This window comes from Cryptomeria japonica, chromosome 4, assembly GCF_030272615.1.
Source record: "Cryptomeria japonica chromosome 4, Sugi_1.0, whole genome shotgun sequence".
Classification (NCBI taxonomy): domain Eukaryota; kingdom Viridiplantae; phylum Streptophyta; class Pinopsida; order Cupressales; family Cupressaceae; genus Cryptomeria; species Cryptomeria japonica.
The window spans coordinates 663,494,079-663,516,496 of NC_081408.1; the positions used below are offsets into that span (position 1 = coordinate 663,494,079).

The window sequence follows — 22,418 nt, forward strand, 5'->3', positions numbered from 1 at the left end:
TAAAATGTTTATTGCTAAGCTTCTTTATCTAGTATACTTCATCTTGATAGACAATCAAGCGCTAAATATACCAAATCTCAAGACAAATTATCCCATAACAATGTCAAATAGATCTCCTTTTACAAAGATACATTTGTGGTACAACATGTGAGTGGGAAAACTAATGTGGTGGCTTATGCTTCAAGTATGAGTTGTCACCTACTTGTCTCAATATGTAGACGTAGCTTGTTATCCTTGTCCATCAAAGCTACTCATATAGGTAGCACTAGAGTGTTCTCTAATCTTTGTTTGTTCTTTCATTGTACCCAAATCCTACATAGTTAGGCCTTTCCCCAAGAAAGATAGGATTAAGCTTTCCTTTCCCATCCTTGCCAAGATTTTTCCTAATATTTGCAACAATTACCAAATATCTCACTCAATAAATTCTTGGAAGAAATTAGGTGATAAAATGACTAGCTAGCATGCCTCTATCATGATTTGTGAATCCTTGGTTGAAGCTAGTCTCCTTTTCTTGGTAGGCTCTTCATGAGTGTCATTATCGCTTTTGCTTTGTTAGTCAGCCCTCTTTCCAAACCCTAATGATTTGGGCAATTCTTCCTTCCTTTTTCATTTTCCTAGAATTCCAACAAGGAAACTGCACACACAAGCACAATTTTCATTTGCTCTGCTTCGTACACAACTGTTAGTAGAGATTTAAAAAGCTCTCTATGCAGACCAACCAACATGTCTACAATCGATGGTTTTTCCTCTACTAAATAATTTTTATGAGCTCTATGACTGTGAAAAGATATTGGCATTCTCCTGTTAGACAATATGATGTGGTGAGTAATTAAATAAACTATGAGTAACAACAACAATGATCACAACCACTAACAATTTATTGAGTAAAGATAGAAATTGAGCTTACACCGGAATTGCCCATGGCTTCAACTCTTTGATCAACTTTTTCTATATTCAAGATGAAGTTTTTTATTCTTAAGTGTTTTTTGTTTAATTACAAATTAAATGCTAGTTACTTGTACTTTTCATCAATTAACAGAGTTTTATGTCATTGGTTCATAGTTGTACTCTATAAATAATTATAGATTCAGATGTATGTCCTAGTTCATATTTACAATTCTGAGCAATTTAAAAAAAACTCAGTTCATTTCTTAATTTAAATTTAGGTGATCTAGATATAAAAGCCTTTTTCTAGATCCAAATTTCTTATTCCTTGACATAGTGTATGTAGTGGTATAAAATGTGATTTAGTTATAATACAAAAAGATCTCACATCATGTGCCTCAAATCTTTAGAAGACATATCTATCTTTGATTCTGGTTTATGTTTCTCTTCTAGACTAATTTATGTTTATCTTCTAGATTAACTTCGAGTTGCAGATGATATTGAAGCATGACAACCTAAATAAGGTGCTCTACCTTAAGCTTTTCTTCATGCACTAGTATCTTGTATCCGTTATTCGGGAAAGTTCTCCTTCCTCTATATGTTAAAGAAATGAGACTTCAAATTAATTTTATTACAATTTACTTCATGTTGTCTTAGAGTTCTCTACTAATTTTCCTCAATATTTTCTATTTGAACCTTTTTTTCTCCTGGAGACATATGCACAAGTGATTTTAAATTTGAATATGCTACATTTGATCTATCCTATCTTGCCTATTTCCATCGAATAAGCACCTTGCTATGTAGATAAGTGGATCAAGCACTGTGTCAGAAAAAATTAAAATGGATATCACAAACATAAATAGTAAGCTTCAAGCTTAAAACCAACATTAAATATAGGATAGGGATGGATATCTACTTTAAAGTTAACCACCATGACTACTCTTTATTTGGCCTTACAAGTCCACTATTTGTGGGTTTTTATCGGAACCAAAGAACTCCTAAATTTTCAGGCTTGTGGATATTGTAGTTCAGTTTAAGACAAATTAACACACAAAAGCTAATGGTGTACAATCTAAAGGTCTATCAAATACCTATACATCGAGATCAAGTGATTATTGTTAATATCATAATTTGAAAAACTTAATATGCCCTTCCAAGGATAGGTGCACGCTATTATTATATTGATGTCTATAATAACCAAACTAATATCTCTAAATCTCAGACAGAATCATACAAATTCTATTCTACTTGTTTGTATTTTTTTTGGTTTCTATATGTTCATTATGTTAAAAAGCATAGATCTATATGACAGTATGATGAACACTACAAAGTTTTAAAAATCATATTTCATTAAAATATTTAGGCTAACACTTAGTTTGTTAGTCCCTGCCTTTAGGCGCAGACTTATGTTTTCGTATAGCTATTCTGCAATTAGTTTCTACTTGGGAAACAGTGCTAATGTTTTTAACCTATGGTCTAATTTATTTTTATCATTAAACTGATTTATTTCTTCATTTCTACTTTTTCGTGATTGGCCCTTGGTATTTTTGCTAGGGGTTTTCAATATTTTTTATTTTTTTTTAAAAAAAATAGCTTACATGTGCCTAGCCTTTGGTTCCACATTTTGCATCTTGAACTGTCCACGCGCCTAGCCTTTGGTTCCACATTTTGCATATTAAACAATCCACATGTCATGGCTATGTTTCCACATTTTGCAATCTTTGTTAGACTTACTCACTTCATCTATTTTATACCTCTGTAATTTCACCTAAGTTGTTATTATGACAGTCTCTATATTCAAGAACATGTTTTAAGTTCGAGGAAAGAGCAATATGATCTTTAGATTTTGAGATATAGCCATCGACATAGCTATATACCTCTGTAATTTCACCTAAGTTGCTATTATGACAGCCTCTATATTCAAGAACATGTTTTAAGGTCAAGGAAAGAGCAATATGATCTTTAGATTTTGAGATAAAGTCATCGACATATCTATATATTTTCTGATTTGAAGCTTCTTTCCAGAATTTCATCCATGATCACACAAAGAAATCTTGTTCGATAAATTAGTCTGAGTGTAGTAATCTCTGGATAATGCAATAGACATTCAACAAAACCTTAAGGAAAACATATCATTATGTAAATTTTGCCCTCCTACATTTTGTCCCGCTCTGAAAAAATTCAAAAAAAAACAGAGAACCTAAAATCTACCATGTAGAATAAGTCATAAGAGATTCACAGTTTTTTGTTTTCGTTTCCATTAAATGGAAACCCTAGTAAACAAAAAGAAGAGAGAAAAATGTGCCTTACTTATCCTTCCGCATTGTGCATACATGTCTGCATCCACGCAAGGACAAATGGCTTCAACAATATTTCTTGATGCTACCAGTTAAAGAGTTTAGAACTCGCCAAAGGAGATTGTAGAGGGATTGAGGTGAGTTGCTTGTCACGGTTTCACCTGGAGTTTTTTAAATATATTTGTACTTAGCGGATCATTTTTCATTGTGTTTTATTTCTTTCTCAAAATCTTTCTTTGAATATTTTCTCAATATTTAGACCATGACAAGATTTTGACACGTTACTAAATTGTTGGAAGTAAATCAATTCAGTGATATAAATAGTTTAACTGGAGCATTTCTTTTGAAATTAAATCCCTCATTTTTAAAAGTCATTATATAGCCACAGAAAAGCCAAATGCTAATAACATTAGACCTCTATCATCAGGATATGTATGTTGTCTATTAATTATTAGGTTATTCCTCATTTCATAGTCCATGTTTGCTACATCTGCATTTGGAACTCCTAGTTCCGTAGCTGATCTAACTGTTGGCTCTATGTGTGGTCTTGACTTTGCATTGGTTCTTGCTATTGGGGGAGTTATATCAAGATTCAAATGTGATTCATGTACATCCCCAATCATCTCTTCTTCTTGCAAATGTTCTATAGATGTCACGGTAATTGCATTTGTCTGGTCTTCAACCTCAGCTGTTACAGGTTGTGAGGCATCTTGGTTGTCAGTCATAGGACTAAGTTTAGGTGCAAGAGTCACCTTCTTCAACATATATTCATGAATCTATAATGAATGAAAATAGTTAAGCCATTAGACTAAAGAACTGGAAGGTGTGTTACAATATATGCAAAATCAAAAACATGAATTCCCAAAAAATGTTACTAAGTCCAAACGTAAAATTCAAAAACTGCATTAAAACAAAGCCCATTAGTTTTTGTCGGTCTGAGTTCCTAAACTTTGATGGATGAACTTGGGACTTAATGGCAAGAGAACTCCTTTCTTCCTTACTGTAATCAAGTGACCCAATAGCCCCCTTACTGTAATAGAATTGCTTCAAAATGTTCACAAACTAGATTATATCATACTACTGCGAAAAGTATTTTAATGTAAGGCTTATTGAAAATACTAGAAACAAAGAGTATTCCATCTTCACCCAAACTAATTAAAACCTTGATAACCCTCACATTACCTTAGATATTCTGGTACAACCACATTTATTACTTCGTCTGCCATCGTAAAAAAAACATTGAAATTATATTTGATTTATGACTCTCGAGACTCTTGCAATTGGAAGTCTATTTCATTTCACCACATTCTCTTGCTATATATATTCTTTATCGTCATTTTTTAAGGTGTTTACTAACTTATTATTGTACATTTTATTCTTTGCAAAATTTTAATAACATCTTCCTTCCCCTTCAATGTAAATGATAGATTTAACTTCATTCTAGGAAGCCCATTTGGTTTAGGAGCACCTTCACAATTTTGGCTTGTTTGATCCTGATGGGATCAAGAATTGAATAAAGGACTATTGTAAGAGTCCAAGTGTGTGTCCGTACACAACACTATTTCCATACTATTCTTTCATGGGAGTTTGTGTCATGGTTATATGAAGGTTTTTCATTCTTTGTGTTAGGGTTTTTACTGTGTTTTGGTTTATCAAAAAAAATATTTTAGTTTTTGCCTACTCGTTGCCCTGTCAAGGGTTTGGAGCTCTAATATGTCACCACTTGACTAATCCAAGTCTAGGAACCCACAAAATGGATTTAGTCAAGTTGGAAATCATGTATATACTGTACATATTCTCTATTGTGTGCCAAAAGTGTGGTTGGAAGAAGGATTTGAGTGAATACTAGGCAAGTATGGTTATTTGGCTAGTAGCATGAACAAAACTCAAGATTTGCACCCAAAAGTGATTTGGAGTGAACAAATGAATGAGGCAGAGGTCTGGGCATGTGACCAAGGTTGTTCAACATCATTTGGATGTGTTAGAATAGCTTGTTTCATTTAATCATTCTCTTGTTGTAAGCAAAACAGTGAGTTCACTATTTTTTTTGGAATTTATGTTTGTAAAAATGCTCATGAAGTGCTTCAAAGCATGATCCAAGCCTTGTAACTATAAAGGCTATATAATAGGAGAGTTAGACAATGTTTTATAGACCTCATGGAAGTATACTTTCCAGTTCATACTCCTTGTCTTGCAGGGCCAAAGAGATAACAGCAGATTGACTGGTAAAGGGACAATTTGACTGTGATAGTGACAAATTGACTGATTTTGCAATTATTGGCCAAGTGTTTGGTAAAATGCTTGTATGGAAAGGGCAGGGGAAGCTCTAAATTGTTATGGTAGAGGTCTCCAAGCATTATGGGAGGATGAAACAAGTTCGATGGAGTGAATCCATGGTGGAAGCACCCAAACCCTCTTGAAACCCTATGTTTAAGCCTAAAATGGTGGACAGTCATTAAACCACTTTGAAGGAGTCCAAAACCAAATAAATCTCTTAGCTTAGACCTAATCCACACTAACCAAATCATTTCCCATGGCCAAAAATCCCATCGTTGGGTGTCATGAGCAAAATTTGGCCAATTAGGCCTCCACGGGCTAGTAGCCCTTGACTGCATAACACACACTTTTTTGGAACCTGATTGCAAGGAGGACTTGGGAACTTGTTAAAATTTATGTGATCATCCTAAGACAGTGAAACAAATGGCAAATGAAACCTTGGACAGTGTGTAGCCCCTTTAGAGGTTTTGATCCTTTGGTGGTGCATTTGAGCAAGCAAATGACTATGAGCCTAAAACCAAGTTTGACTAGCAAACCTTGAACAAAACTTTGCTGCCCCCACATGTTCATGTTGGATTTGCTAATATGCATTGGAAACAACAAGTTGGATGCCAAGAGCAGAGGTTGAGAATGAGTAGTTGGGTGGAGTGAGTGATTTGAGTAGATTGAGCATGGTGAGAGTCATCACCTAGAAGGGAGCTTATTAGGCAAGTGAACCATGGAGTACTTGGCACTTTAACCACAAGACTGATTATGTAAACATATATAGCAGACTCAACAAGTCTTTGGGTAATGAATTGAACTTCTTGAGAAAATTGGCTTTTTGAGCACTTTCCTAGCAATCCTCCCTATCACCATTACATGCAAGTATTACATTTACTTTAACAAAGCTATTTCATTTTAATGATAGGGACAAATAAGAAATAATCAAAAGCTACATTACTGGGTACTGTCAAGAAGGATCCCATAACTGTACTGATATCGTTCTAGTACTGGTACCCATAACTGTACTGGTACCGTTCTAGTACTGGTACTAGTGCAAATACCTACTCAATTTTGATATTACTATCCTAGGTAATTTTTCAGATCTCCTTCCATCAATTTGTTGACTCATTGTTTGGTATGTAGCTCCTAAGCGTGAGCTTGTGATATTTCTAAAGCCTTGAATGAACACTAAGTTTCTCAAAAATTCAATCAACAAGCCTTTCCTATTGATCTCTGCTATTTTTTGCATTAGGCAATTGCATTTTTTTCATTAGGCAGCGACTTCAGTTGCATTGCAGCTCTTGTTTCATAATAGTTTCAGCTTGAACTGGACTGAATTTGTCTGGGACATGAAACCTTTGTGTGCAATATAGATTAATTTACCTAAATTCATTACGTTGTAAATAAAATTTATTTATTGAATATCTCATCTTGCACTTGTGTATAGTCTTATGTCTTACGCATTAATTTAAGCAGCAAAGCCACTCATTAAGTTCACCAACTCTTATTAGATTTCAAGTGACCCATTTAAGTACACATCGCTAATTTGTTAGCTCTATTTCCTATTTTATAGCATACAACTTGAGATGTTAAAGCCAATTTACAATTGTGCACTTCATCTTAGGAAGAAATAGATAAACATTTAGACATTTTTCTATCCCAATTCTTTATTCTTTGATCGATTTCAACATCCTCTTCCAAATCTCCCGTTTTGCACAGACAGAAAGTGCAATCTACATCTACATCTGACAATTGCATTTTCTTAAAAATTTCTAAACTCTTTTCAACAAATCTAATTTGTGTCTATCTTGCAATCATTGCATTCCTTCACACAACACTTGATGATATTCTACTCTATCAAGATACTCATGTCCTCTGTCAGTAAAAAACAATTAACTGATAGCTTTAGTAAACCCTTCTACAAACATAGTCCTTCCATTCCTTGGCAGGAACTTCTTATACATGGTTTTAATGCAATTTTGAAATAGTTTTCAATGGTGGAATGTAGTACCCCTACCCTAGTCTATTTCTAACCTTGGTTAATCTTGATTAGTTTATCGTATTATTATGTGATAGTCAGATGTTGATTTTACGCATAGCTATTGATGTGGTTTTCTCACTAGTTGTATGCAGGTTATTCAGTGTACCTATTTCGTGATGTTAGTATCGGACTAATGATTTCATTAGATTTTATAAATGTATGCATGTATGATCTTTTGTTGCAGGAGATTCCAGGTACGAAGTCGCATGAGTGCGAGGTTCGTCGTCACCTGGTTTTGCAGGTTTGAGTGTACCCTTGTTAATCCCTAGAGTCGGATTAGGTGGTCGTGAGACCCTAGTTGACCTTCGTCGTGCTCTAGTGAGCATCGCCAGTCGTCGTCGGTAATCCCTTCTTGTTTGGGTTTGCGAGTCGTCTGTTTGGTTGACTTTCTCGATTTGCATGCTTGGTGTGTTTGGTTAATTGGATTAATTAGTCCTTAATAATTTCTTGATTAAATATGCATTTGTGCATTGATGATTAATGGATTAGATTAATCTGGTTTCCGTTGTGCGATTTTCGTTGTTAATGAATTGCCTGTTTTAAATTGGGAGTAGATTCGATTTTAATGTCTGTTTTTTAATATTAATGCATTTATATATGCTATTGAAAAGAACGTTTTAGATTTTATCGCAATAGACGTAATTGCATTCTGTTGGATTCTGATATTGAAAGATTAAATTTGATTGATGAGAAATCGATTGTAAATTGAAAAGCAAGTTAATTTTCTGAAATAGTTAGAAAAGTATTAAATTTTGAGTATTATTTGTAAATAAAAGTTTTTATTCCAAAATAGAGTTTTTGGGTCAACTCTTCCATATAACCCAAATTTGGGGAAATTTGGGAGGAGGGACATTTTTGGAGGAGATTTTGGTTGGAAAGATTTTTGGGGGTTTTGGAGAAGAGGCAGGTTGCTGAATCTTGCAGGATGGGCTCTTCAGTAAATCTCTACCAGGAATGCGTATGAAGGTAGGACTCTGATTTGTTTTCTTGTTGCCAAAAGAATTTACTGTTCTGGTTGAAAGAAATGAATTTGTTATTGAAAAATCAGTTTGATTGATTAATAGAGTAGAATGGAAATAAGATCTTGAAATTATCCCTCTTTGAATTCATTCTTTGTTTTCAATCAATTCTGGTTGCTAAGAATGATTTAAAATAAATAAAATTGAAATTTATTTGGGGGTTTGGCAGATTAGATGTTAAAATTGTGAAGAACAATCTTGTTTGACCATTATGTTGATTGGTTTTGGAGAAATTTTCCCCTTCCCTGTTCTGGGTAGTTTAAAAATATATCAATGGGGTTTGATTTTTTAAAAAAAAAACAAAAAGAATTTCTGTTAGTCTCTGGGAGACTGTTTTTATTTTTTTATTAGACTATGTAAAACACAGTAAGCAGCTCTGTTTGAAGAATGAATTTTTTTTTTTAAAAAAAAAAGAAAGTAAATTTTTATATATTTAAGTTGGGGAGCTGCGCACCCAAGGGAGCTGCGTGCTTCCCTTTGGGAACAGCAGCGCTCCCTTTGGGGAGAGCTGCGTGCTCCCTTGGGGAAGCAGCGCTTTCCCTTTTGGGGGGCTGCGTGGGCTTCCCTTGGGGGACCACGTGGGGTCCATGTGGAAACCCCCCCCCCTCTTTCTTTTAAATTTGTTTTTTTTTTATTATTTTTTTTTGTTAAGAAAAAAATTAATTAATTAATAAATAAATTTATTAAATTAAAAGTATTGTGGTTTAAAATAAAGTTTCAATTAATTATTATTTTATATATATATATAATATTAATGGAAATTAATTTATATATATGTATAAATTAATCGATTTTTAATTTGGAATTAGTGCAATGCATTAATTATTAGTAAAATATATTTTATTAATAAAGATTAATAATTATATATTAACTAATAATTAACTGAGTTATTGTGCACTTTTAGTCGTTAATTGTGTATATTTCATTTATCGTGGAATAATAAATATACTCTTTAATTAACAGTTAATTTGGATTCCCTTTTTATACTTATACTTCCGTGATCCATATAGTGCATCTGGGTTTGGAAAATATGAAACTGTAGAGGTTGGTTTTAGCCCAGTATGTTAATGACGTTTTATTGGAGATTAAATACCTTGTTTAATTGATTAATGGTTGTTTGAGTTTAATTAGTATGAATTTGGTTTAAAAACTCATTATGACGTAATTTGCCTGTTCGATGCTTTGAAACTTAGGAGTTAGAAAACCAAGAACAACTTATCCCTAGTTGAGGTAGATAACGGTAATCTGTTTTAGATCTTGTAGAAAACTTGATCGATTTTAATGATTAAATCAATTTGTGGAAATATTGTCTTTTCTGGTTATTGCCTTGCGAGTTTAAATTCTGTATTCGCCTTTAATTATGAAATGGCATGCTTTGCTTTGTTTAGTAGGACCCTGTCGTATGGATGATTTGGTGTTCCTGTTTCAGTCCTCGGTTTCGAGTTGACTGTTGTTTTGTGATGTTGTCATAATTGATCTTATCCTCCTTGTGTGTGTGAGTCGAATGATGATTGTGGTTGACCGTTGTTGGTCGGGTCTCTAGATTAGAGTACCGTCAGTAAGTGATTACCCTTGAGTCGTGTTTGACCAGATGAATGTTTCTCTCTTCTTGAACTCCGTTCGTCTGACCATGTGTATCCCTTGGTTTTGAGTTCGTTGAATATAGTCTAGTGTCGTATGGGAAAGTGGCTTTCGATTGGGGGCCGCGCCCAAAGTGGCTGCTGGATAACCCGTCGGAAGTGAGTCTAATAAGTGATAACCTAAGTAGATTAGAATATAATCTTTAATTAAGATAATTGTGCCTCACACATGAGACGAGTGCTATCATAGATTCGACATGCTGTGAGAAGGCCTGAAATGGGAAACTACCTTCCTTGTCATCACGAGAGGATGTGTGGGTCCACATGAGGCTTGGATGGGCCGGAAGTTCGGATTAGGTTGCCAGGGTTACCAGTGTATGGGCCGGGACCTATGAAGACTTGCCATGGTATCCATACCAGGTGGTGTGATGACACTTGTCCCTACGTCCGCTAGTGTGTTGTCGTCTTGTCCTGTTTTGAGTACCTTTGTGAGTCGTCCTTTGTCGTTGCCCTTGTGAGTGTCGGTTTCATGTTAGACCCTTGGGTGGTGATGGTTCAGTTTTATGGATGCTCTCATGGACTCTTATGATATTAGCTTTGATTATGTTCAGCTGGATCCTGTTCCTTGTAAGGATCGTTTATGTATTTATTGACCGGTGTGGTCGTTTGTATATTGTTTATGTATCGCCTTGATGGCTGGATTGTATGGTGTAACCTCTTATTCTCTTAACTTTATTATTTATCAGAGGGGGTCTTGCAGTTGAGCAGACCCGGAGATGTAGCCCTTTAGGGGTGAACTCCGAGATCATTATGGTGTTTTGTGGTGTATTCTCTTATGTTTCCTTTATTCAGCTTTATCATGTATGTTTAGCTTATGTAAAATGGTTAAGTGGATAAATGGAATTAACTGTTAATGCTTATACTCAGTTCTATCTTGAATGCCATGTGGATCGAATGCATAATTGGTTGAGATGCGATTTATCGTAATGCATGTGTGAAATCGTCCTTTTTAATGCAATAAGTTGGAATATGGAATAATGTATCTTAGAGTAATAGATGATATTCAGTTGTTGCTAAGGAAATTTAGTATGCTTGCAAAGATCTCTTATGTTATGATGAAATCCTAGTGTATTAGAAAATGTAGATGTATGGTTTGTAATTTTAAATTGAAAAGCTTGAATGAGGTTGATGAATGGACCTTAATGGATGAATCTTTGTTGTGATTTATTTTTCCATCTTTGAAAGAAATTATCCTGATTGTGAATTATCTCGTTATTAAGATATTTAGCTTAATGGATTAATTGTGTGAGCTAAGTGTATTGTGAAAATTTAAGTAATCTCGTTGGGAAACTCTTTAGGAGTTAGTTGAAGTCTTCCGCTATGTAATCTGAATCTTGTTATCTTGTTGCATCTTATGTGTTGTAACTTTTTTAAAAAAAAAAATTGCACTCTATTCTTGTAATTTTGGCTTATCCCTTCGGGGTTTCCTGGCGGGGCATTACATGGAAAGTAGAAAGTGATTAGGGTTACATTTACTGGCTATTTTAGCCCTACATCTATCCAAGAATGAGTAGAGGTTCTTTTGTGCCCTACCCTCATGAATTCAATGAAGCAGAATGCCATGATAACCAATATTAATGCAAAGAATTAAATCTTAGAGAGGTCAATTTTTCATGCCATTTTGAGTGATCTATTATTAAAATTCATAGTGTGTTTATCAATGCACAATGTTATTGGGCGGGGTAAACAATACATTACTTTGTTGCTTCACCTGCTACCACAAATATGTAAAAAAATAAATAAAAACAAAGATAAAATCTACAAAGAATTACCTGAAAGAGGAAATTTGATCTCATTTGGTTGCTATTTTTTGATCCTCTGTTTTGCCTCTTCATCTTTTACCAACAAGAATGTGAAAAATAAAAAAACAAATAATAGATAAAAATCATGAACAGATGGACCAGGGAGTTTTTCAGAGTTAAATATTGTTCATAAACGTGATTAACGCATCTTGGCGGATCAAATCAGAACAATAAATGATCTATGACAATAAATAAATTATGTATTAGCTTACAAATTTTGAATTCGAACATGTATGTCCATATTTGATGTCGATTTGTTGAACGAAGCTATAAGAGGTATTTAATTCCAGGGTTTGAACCTTAAGTCAGAGGTTCGAATCTCGATATGGCTTAAGAATTCAGAGAAGAGAAAACCGAGGATTTACTTTCAATGCCTACTACTCCACTGGATTGGCCTGTGAGAAAAAAGAATCCTGTAAAAACCTTTGATCCTTCCACCATTGGGGATAGCCCCAGAGAATTCGTCATTGAATAGGGCAAATGCACACAGCTTAAGAACATTCTAAATGTAGCATATAAACTATCCAAGCTCACCAGAGGTGATGAAATGTTGGTAATCATTCACAATCTTCTTTATGGAAGGTGCGGAAAGGCTTATCATTTTAAGAGGAATGTTTTGTAGGTTTTAGGGTTTGTTTGGGGTGAAGAAGAGGAGAATAAACTCATGGGAAAATTGAAATTGAAGGATAAGCTCCAAAAGATGAAGAAAGATGATTTGTGGAGGGTCTGTGACAAAATTGAACTAGACAGACTCTTACCAGAAAAATGCCAAGGGTTATAATGTTAACTTCACATGCTTTTCCCCACTCCATGCCATTTGAATTTTCATTACCGTTGTACGTTTCATTTGAATTTTCTTTACCATTCTAGGTAGGTTAGTTTCGAACATTCTTTCAATACCGTTGTAGGTTGGTTAGTTTTGAACATTCTCTCAATGCTAGGTATTTTAGTACATATTTAAACAAATTAGCAGTTTTTAGGTTGGCCTATTAGGAAGAGGGCTTATGTTGTTTTTAAAATTAAAAACATTCTCCACGACCCAGGCCACCGCATGTCCGCCTTACCTTGGTCTTACTTACTGCCAAGTTGGGGTCAAGAAAGAGTCGAGGTGAAAGAAAAAGGGGCTTATGTTGCGAGAGTTATTTCTAATTATCGATTTGCATTATTTTAATAGCAATTCATTTTTATTTTTTAAATGTTCATAAAACATTTAGTGAGTGGACTATTTTTTTTTTACCTCTAAAATATCTATGTTACTCAGCTTAAGGTTCGTCTGCTTTATCTTGGTCTTATTTAATTTCAAGTTGGAGTCAAACAAGAGTTGAGATGAAGGCAGGAGGCTTATGTTGTGAGACAAAGGAAGGGGACTAAAATTTATTTTCAGAATTGTGGTTTTTAAATTTAGTTTTGAGATCAAAATTAATAAAAATCTTAAATAAAACGTAAACTAAAAAAAATGCAAAAAAAACGAGACAAACCTTAAAAAACGGTCTTGGGCTATTAAAAACGAGATTGTTTTTTTATCAATTGGATGCATTCCCCACGACCCAGCCCAACGCATGTCTATCTCACCTTGGTCTTACTTATTGCCAAGTTGGGGTCAGGAAGGAGTTGTGCCGAATTAAAGGGGCTTATGTTACAAATGTTATTTATAATTATCGATTGTGCATTATTTTAGTAATAATTCATACATTTTTTTTAAATATTCATTAAACATTTAAGAAGGGGGCTTATGTTTTTTTTAACCGATATAGTATCCCCATGACCTGGCTCAAAGCCCATATGTCGTACCTTGGTTTAGTTACTGCCAAATTGGGGTCAAAAAGGAGTTGGGGTGCAAGAAGGGCTAAAATTTATTTTAAAAATGGTAATTTTTAAATTTAGTGTTGAGATCAAAATTAATAAATTTTTAAATAAAACATAAACTAAAAAAAAAATACAAAAAAAAGGGGATAGAAACCTTAAAAAAAAATTGGCCTATTAAAAAGGGAGCTTATGTTTTTTTGTTAAATTAGAGAGGTATTCTGCACAACCCAGCTCAACGTTTGTTCATCTTACTTTGGTTTTACTTACTGTCAAGTTGGAATCAAGAAAAAAAGATTGAGGTGAACGAAGAGAGCTTATATTGCGACGGTTATTTATAATTATAGATTGTACATTATTTTAGTAAATTTCATACTTGTTTTTTAAATATTAATAACTATGCATTATGTTGCGAAGGTCGTTACATTTTTTTTTTTTACCTCTAGATTATCCCCGTGACTTAGCTCAAGTCCCGTCTGCCTTACCTTGGTCTTACTTACTGCCAAGTTGGGATCAAGAAGAAACTAAGGCGAAAGAAGGGGGCTAAAATTTATTTTTCAGAATTGTGATTTTTAAATTTAATGTTGAGATCAAAATTAATAAATTTTTAAATAAAACATAAACTAAAAAAAATGCAAAAAAACTGAGACAAACCTTAAAAAATGATTTTGGCCTATTAGAAAGAGGAGTTATATTGTTTTTTAAATTAAAAGCATTCCCCACGACCCAGGCCAACGCCTGTCTGCCTTACTTTGGTCTTACTTACTGTCAAGTTGGGGTCAGGAAGGAGTTGAGGCGAAAGAAAGGGGGCTTATGTTGCAAGGGTTATTTATAATTATCTATTGTGCATTATTTTAGTAACAATTCATACTTTTTTTCAAATATTCATAAAATATTTAGGAAGGGAGCTATTTTTTTTTACCTGTAAAATATCCTCGTGACTCAGTTTAAGGCTTGTCTATTTTACCTTTGTCTTACTTACTGTCATGTTGGAGTAAAAAAAAAGTTGAGACGAAAGGAGGGTTATGTTGTGAGACAAAGGAAGAGGGCTAAAATTTTATTTTCAGAATTGTGGTTGTTAAATTTAGTTTTGTGATCAAAATTAATAAAAATCTTAAATAAAACGTAAATGCAAAAAAAAATGAGACAAACCTTAAAGAGCGGTTTTGGACTATTAAAAACGAGACTATGTTTTTTTATCAATTGGATGTATTCCCTGTTGGTATTTTGGTATAGTTTTTTCATTGATGTCAACACCTACTAAACACTTATCATTTCTGGCACTTTGGAGAATCAACAAGATTCACCTGCAAGCAAATGACTTATGAACAGTCACCGATAACTAGTACACCGACAGGATATAATGATCACCGACACTTGGAATGATATGGAAATCACATGGTTACGTCGAAGACATCATTTGGACACTTTGTCATGAAGGTTTGTTAATTGGTATATTCGTATTTGCATATTTGTTGTTACCAGCAAATAGGTCCAAGTTACATCGACAGGTTTATCTTTTCCAGATCAGCATGGCACGCTATGAAGATGAATTATTGTTGTTGTAAATGCATTAAGCCGACATGGTGAATCGGTTATTGCATTGGGTATTTATTGATTTGTAAATTAATTTTATTGTATTATCCTTTAGAGTCGACCTACTAAAATTGGTCTTAGGGTATGGTATAAATGTAAAATCTTATTTCTAAGATCGGATGCGAAATGCGGAAAAGGATTGTGTGAAGATATATGCGAGAATAAACAGAGCTATACACGCAGACATCATTTGAAGGTGAAGGAGGGTTTTTGTGAAGACAATCAAAACTACATCGGTACTGAATCCAGTATATGAAGATGTTATTTTGAGTAGTACATTTTTATTGGATTTAACCATCCAATTGTAGTCAGTGTGACCGCTATTTTGTGTTAGAGCAGTGAGCTCTAGGTGCTTGGCCTATTAGGAAGAGATCTTATGTTTTTTTTAATTAAAAACATTCTCCACGACCCAAGCCACCGCCTGTCCGCCTTACCTTGGTCTTACTTACTGCCAAGTTGGGGTCAAGAAAGAGTTGAGGTGAAAGAAAAAGGGGTTTATATTGCGAGAGTTATTTCTAATTATCGATTGTGCATTTTATTAATAACAATTCATACTTTTTTAAAAAAATAATCATAAAACATCTAGGGAGCGGACTTTTTTTTTTACCTCTAAAATATCTTTGTTACTCAGCTTAAGGCTCGTCTGCTTTATCTTGGTCTTATTTACTGTCAAGTTGCAATCAAACAAGAGTTGAGATGAAGGCAGGAGGCATATGTTGTGAGACAAAGGAAGGGGACTAAAATTTATGTTCAGAATTGTGGTTTATAAATTTAGTTTTAAAATCATAATTAATAAAAATCTTAAATAAAACGTAAACTTAAAAAAATGCAAAAAAAACGAGACAAACCTTAAAAAATGGTCTTGGGCTATTAAGAACGAGACTATTTTTTCATCAATTGGATGCATTCTCCATGACCCAGCCCAACGCATGTCTGCCTTACCTTGGTCTTACTTACTGCCAAGTTGGGATCAGGAAACAGTTGTGCCGAATTAAGGGGGGCTTATGTTACAAACATTATTTATAATTATCGATTGTGCATTATTTTAATAATAATTCATACATTTTTAAAAAATATTCATTAAACATTTAAGAAGGGGGCTTATGTTTTTTTTTTAACCGATATAGTATCCCCGTGACCTGGCTCAAAGTCCATATGTCGTACCTTGGTTTAGTTACTGCCAAATTGGGGTAAAAAAGGAGTTGGAGTGAAAGAAGAGCTAAAATTTATTTTAAAAATTGTAATTTTTAAATTTAGTGTTTAGATAAAAATTAATAAATTTTTAAATAAAACATAAACTAAAAAAAAATACAAAAAAAATGAGATACAAAACTTAAAAAAAAAATTGGCCTATTAAAAAGGGAGCTTATGTTTTTTTTTTAAATTAAAGAGGCATTCCCCACGACCCAGCTCAACGTTTGTTCGTCTTACTTTAGTTGTACTTACTCTCAAGTTGGGATCAAGAAAAAAAGATTGAGATGAACAAAGGGAGCTTATGTTGCGACGATTATTTATAATTATCGATTGTACATTATTTTAGTAAATTTCATACTTGTTTTTTAAATATTAATAACTATGCATTATGTTGCGAAGGTCGTTATGTTTTTTTTTACCTCTAGATTATCCCCGTGACTTAGCTCAAGGCTCGTCTGCCTTACCTTGGTCTTACTTACTGCCAAGTTGGAGTCAAGAAGAAACTAAGGCGAAAGAAGGGGGCTAAAATTTATTTTTCAGAATTGTGATTTATAAATTTAATGTTGAGATCAAAATTAATAAATTTTTAAATAAAACATAAAATAAAAAAAATGCAAAAAAATTGAGACAAACCTTAAAAAATGATTTTGGCCTATTAAAAAGAGGACTTATGTTGTTTTTTAAATTAAAAGCATTCCCCACGACCCCGACCAACGCCTGTCCGCCTTACCTTGGTCTTACTTACTGCCAAGTTGGGGTCAGGAAGGAGTTGAGGCGAAAGAAAACGGTCTTATATTGCAAGGGTTATTTATAATTATCGATTGTGCATTATTTTAGTAACAATTCATACTTTTTAAAAAAATATTCAAAAAACATTTAGGAAGGGGGCTATTTTTTTTTACGTATAAAATATCTGCGTGACTCAGCTTAAGGCTCGTCTGTTTTACCTTTGTCTTACTTACTGTCATGTTGGAAAAAAAAAGAGTTGAGACGAAAGGAGGGTTATGTTGTGAGACAAAGAAAGAGGGCTAAAATTTATTTTCAAAATTAAGGTTTTTAAATTTAGTTTTGAGATCAAAATTAATAAAAATCTTTAAAAAAAACGTAAACTAAAAAAAAATGCAAAAAAAAGGAGACAAACCTTAAAAAACGGTCTTGGACTATTAAAAATGAGACTATGTTTTTTTATCAATTGCATGTATTCCCCACGACCCAGCCCAATGCCTGTCCGCCTTATCTTGGTCTTACTTACTGCCAAGTTGGGGTCAGGAGGGAGTTGAAGTGAATTAAGGAGTCTTATGGTACAAAGGTTATTTATAATTATCGATTGTGCATTATTTTAGTAATAATTCATACATTTTTTTAAATTATTCATTAAACATTTAAGAATGGAGCTTACATTTTTTTTAATCGATATAGTATCCCCTTGACTTGGTTCAATGCCCATATGTCGTACTTTGGTTTAGTTACTGCCAAATTGGAGGTCAAAAAAGAGCAAAGACGAAGGAAGGGCTAAAATTTATTTTCAGAATTGTAAATTTTAAATTTGGTGTTGAGATCAAAATTAATAAATTCTTAAATAAAACATAAACTAAAAAAAATGCAAAAAAAATGAGATACAAACGTTAAAAAATTGTTTTGGCTTATTAAAAAGAGGGCTTATGTTTTTTTTTAAATTATAGGCATTCCCCACAACCCAGCTCAACTTCTGTCCGTCTTACTTTGGTTTTACTTACTGTCAAGTTGGGATCAAGAAAAAAAGATTGAGGTAACAAAAGGGGGTTTATGTTGCGAGGGTTATTTATAATTATCGATTGTGCATTATTTTAGTAACATTTCATACTTGTTTTTTAAATATTCATAATTGTGCATTATGTTGCGAAGGTCCTTATATTTTCTTTTACCTCTAAATTATCCTCGTGACTTAGCTTTAAAGCCCATAATTCATACATTTTTAAAAAATATTCATTAAACATTTAAGAAGGGGGCTTATGTTTTTTTTTAACCGATATAGTATCCCTGTGACCTGGCTCAAAGCCCATATGTCGTACCTTGGTTTAGTTACTGCCAAATTGGGGTCAAAAAGGAGTTGGGGTGAAAGAAGGGCTAAAATTTATTTTAAAAATTGTAAAGATTCTCTTGATTGTGCTAGAATCAGTAAAAGAAGGGGCAGAAGATCCCTCGCTGAACTGAGATTAAGGGATGGACAAGCTAGAGGTTAGTCTAAAATATCTACTCTTTTTAATGCAGGGGAGGGGAAGTTCCTCCCCACAAAGCCATGAAAATCATAACTTGGAATGTTAGGGGATTGAATGCCCCTAACAAACAAGGCATCTTAAAGCATTGTATCTCTGACTCTAAACCAGACTTATTGCTAATTCAAGAAACAAAAATGAATTCCTCTGAGATTTCCCTTTTCGAGCAAAAACTAGGTGCTAAACAGCTAAAACACTCCCCGGCCACAGGCGCTTCAGGAGGTTTAGCTATCATCTGGGATTCTAGATCCCTTTCGTTTACACCTTTAGAGATTAAGCAAAATTGGATAGGAGAAGTAGTAAGTTATAAAAATAACCTTAGATTCAAACTGATTAACGTTTATGGCCCTATTCAGAATAGGGATAAGGTGAGGGTATAGATGGAACTGGAGTCCTTCCTAAGAAGTTTCCCGAATGAACTAAGCATCATTGGCGGAGATTTCAATGCCATCACCAAGGTTTCAGACAAGAGAGGAGGAAGAGGCAAGCTCCCTCCATCAGCTGTAGATTTCAATCTGTGGATCAATAGGAATTCCCTGTTGGAAATCCAGACGGCAGTGAATGCCTTCACCTGGAACAATAGAAGATTTGGTTTCTGTAACATTGCAAAGAAACTTGATAGGTTTTTAATCCATGGAGAGCTCTTAGAGTTGATTTACTCCCTTAAGGCAAAGCCTCTTCCTTTATCAGGATCTGACCATTTCCCACTCCAATTAAACTTAATATCTGATCACGCCCCTAAAAAATGCCCCTTCAAATTTGAGAGCATGTGGTTTAGAGATGATAACTTTCTAAAATTAATTGAGAATTGGTGGAACAACCCTGTTTTCTCAGACTCAAAGATGTTTATTGTTGCTAGTAAGTTAAAGCTTATAAAAAGGAAGCTCTTAGAGTGGAATAGGACCAATTTCGGCAACATTTTTGACAGAAAAACCCTAATAGAGAAAGATCTTAATAAGGTTAACATTAAGGTACTTGAGAATGGGATGGATGAACAACTCTTCCTTAAGGAAAAGGACCTACTCTCTGAATATGAGAAGATACTATCTTACGAAGGGATCTTCTAGAAACAAAAATCTAGGGAAACTTGGCTGAGTGTTGGGGACAGGAATACCAAGTTCTTCCACAACAGTATTAAGCAAAGGAGAGGGGTCAACTGAATTTCCAAGATCACGAACTGCCAAGGATCCATCCTATCTAAACTGGAGGAGGTTGCTTCTGAGGCAGTTAGTTTCTTTGAAAAAATCTTAAACAATCGTGAAGGATCCAACCTAGGGGCCAACTCAATATTATTAAGAATATCCCAAAACTCATTACCGATGAGCACAACCATGCCCTTTTAAAGAAACTTTCAGAGGAGGAGGTCAAATCTCTCCTTTTCAAGATGAATCCGGATAAGGCTCTGGGTCCGGATGGCTTCCCCACCAGCTTTTTCCAAAAGTGTTGGGGTTTCATGGGGTCAAAAATCACAGAGGCCTTAGAGGGTGTGAGGAATTCCGGTAAGATTCTCAAAAAGGTCAACAATACCTTCCTCGCCTTCATACCAAAAAAGGAGGACCCTGATAGCTTTAATGACTTCCAACCAATTGCTCTATGCAATACTCTATATAAACTCTTAACTAAAACCTTAGCAGCCAGACTTCAAAATCTCCTCCCTTTAATTATTAGCGAAGAACAGACTAGCTTCGTAGCAAACAGATTAATCTATGATGGGGTTATTATAGCCCAAGAGGCCATTCATTCGGTTCAGCTCAACAAAACCCCAAGCATGCTAATCAAATTGGACATAAGTAAAGCATATGACAAAGTTGATTGGCGCTTCTTATGTAAATGTATGGAGGCCTTTGGCTTTTCCAAAACTTGGATCAACCTCATCTACGAATGCATTTCTACCCCTAAATTATCGGTTCTAGTTAATGGTTCTCTGGAAGGTTTCTTTAGCAGCTCGAGAGGACTCAGGCAAGGTGATCCTATGTCCCCCTTCCTCTTCATAATCATGGCCAAAGCTCTAGGCAGATCCATCTGCAAGGCCAAAGAGGAGGGAAGGATCCAAGGAATTCCCATCACCAGTGGCCTCCCCCCCTTCACCCACCAGCAATTTGTTGACGACACAATGCTTTTTGGGCAAGGTTGTGCGGAGGAAGCTCGAGCCTTCAAAGGCATCCTCAACTCCTACATGGTAGCCTCAAGTCAAGAGGTAAATTTGACGAAATCTGCAGTTTTTTTGTTCAATATAGATCCCTATTTAGGAAAAGAAATTTGCAATGTCCTGGAAATTAGCCAAGGCACCCTTCCCTGCAAATATCTAGGCATTCCCCTTGACAGGGGTAGAAGATCTTCAAATTTATGGGACAATTTGGTAAACAAAATTAAGTCTAGGATTAGCACTTGGAAGGGGAAATGGCTCTCTTCAGCTGGTAGGGTAACTATGGTTAGATCAGTCTTATCAGCTATGCCCATTTACCAGCTCTCCTGCCAACATCTGTCCTCCTCCAAACTAGTTGAGCTCAAAAAGCATCTTAGGACCTTATTTTGGCAAGGTTCTAATAGCAGCCACAAAATCTCACTTATCTCTTGGGACAAGATTTGCACACCTAAAGAAGATGGTGGTGTTGGCATCAAAAATCTACAGATTCAAGGTAAAGCTTTGGGTGCCAAGTTGGTATGGAGATTGTTCAGAACTCCTCACCTCAAATGGGCGAGATTATTAAACCACAAATACCTTAATGGTGATGATCCAATCCAAATTTTCAGAGAGACCAACCCTCCGAGAGGATCCTGCTTGTGGAATTTTATGCTCAATTGCAGGAAGATCATCTCTGATAGGCTAACCTGGAACCTAGGGTCCGGGGATAAAGCCCTTTTCTGGTCTGATTCTTGGGGTGGTTATAAGGCCATTGAAAATCTCCATGACTTTGGGGCCACCCGGGCTCTTCTTGAATCACATAGAGGTCCCTTTTTAAATTATTATCTCTCCCCCTCAATGGAAGGGGTTGGTTGGTAGTGGATCGAAAGGGATGATGAAGCCATCCTGGAGAAGGACAGGCATAAACTTATGTCAATTCTCAACTCTAGGAAATTTGTCTTAAGTCATAATGAGGATAAGCTAGTATGGGAGGGCTCCTTAAGAGGGGAATATAATCCCAGGGATGGGTACTCCCATATTTCCAAAGACCTCTTAAGACCCAAGTCAGAGCTCCCCTTAAATCTTTGTTGGGATAGAAACTGTCTGTCTAAGGCAGGTATCTTCTCCTAGCTGGCGATCCAAAACAAAATCCTAACTGCAGACAAATTTAGGCGTATGGGATATGAATGCCCTAGCAGATGTCCTCTTTGCGAGGCAGATGAGGAGGACACCAATCATATACTCCTTAACTATTCCTTTGCTCGTCAATGCTAGATATGGTTCACCAATAAACTTGAATGGTCTGCGGCCTTCCCCCACACCATCTCAGGAATGCTCAAAGCTTGGCCTCTCCTGAGGCATGGTTGTCTCTTTGAAGGTTTATGGATAGCTCTTCCATCATCCATAATATGGGAACTATGGAAGGAGAGAAATAGACATCTCGTTAAAAATGAAAAACTAGATGTCCTTAGAATAATTAATAAGATAGAGTAAGCAGT

The 22,418-nt window shown here is 34.9% G+C and overlaps 1 protein-coding gene across 1 annotated transcript; it reads right to left on the reverse strand.

The window, feature by feature from the left end:
• Nucleotides 1-3,556: 3,556 nt before the first annotated feature.
• On the reverse strand, nt 3,557-4,408 carry LOC131061829 (uncharacterized). Its single transcript, XM_057995667.2, has 3 exons — nt 4,365-4,408; nt 4,146-4,212; nt 3,557-3,958 (listed from the first exon to the last, which is right to left on the reverse strand). The coding sequence occupies exons 1-3, from the start codon at nt 4,406-4,408 to the stop codon at nt 3,557-3,559; spliced, it is 513 nt and encodes a 170-aa protein (XP_057851650.2).
• Between the last annotated feature and the right edge of the window lie 18,010 nt (nt 4,409-22,418).

What these genes read in the sequence shown, in the direction of transcription:
- LOC131061829 (XM_057995667.2), bottom strand. Translation starts at nt 4,408, where the DNA reads ATGGCAGACGAAGTAATAAATGTGGTTGTACCAGAATATCTAAG. An exon ending in GTTGTACCAGAATATCTAAG is followed by an intron (nt 4,213 to 4,364) that starts GTAATGTGAGGG and finishes ATTCTATTACAG; the next exon opens with TAAGGGGGCTATTGGGTCAC. An exon ending in CTCTTGCCATTAAGTCCCAA is followed by an intron (nt 3,959 to 4,145) that starts GTTCATCCATCA and finishes CATTCATTATAG; the next exon opens with ATTCATGAATATATGTTGAA.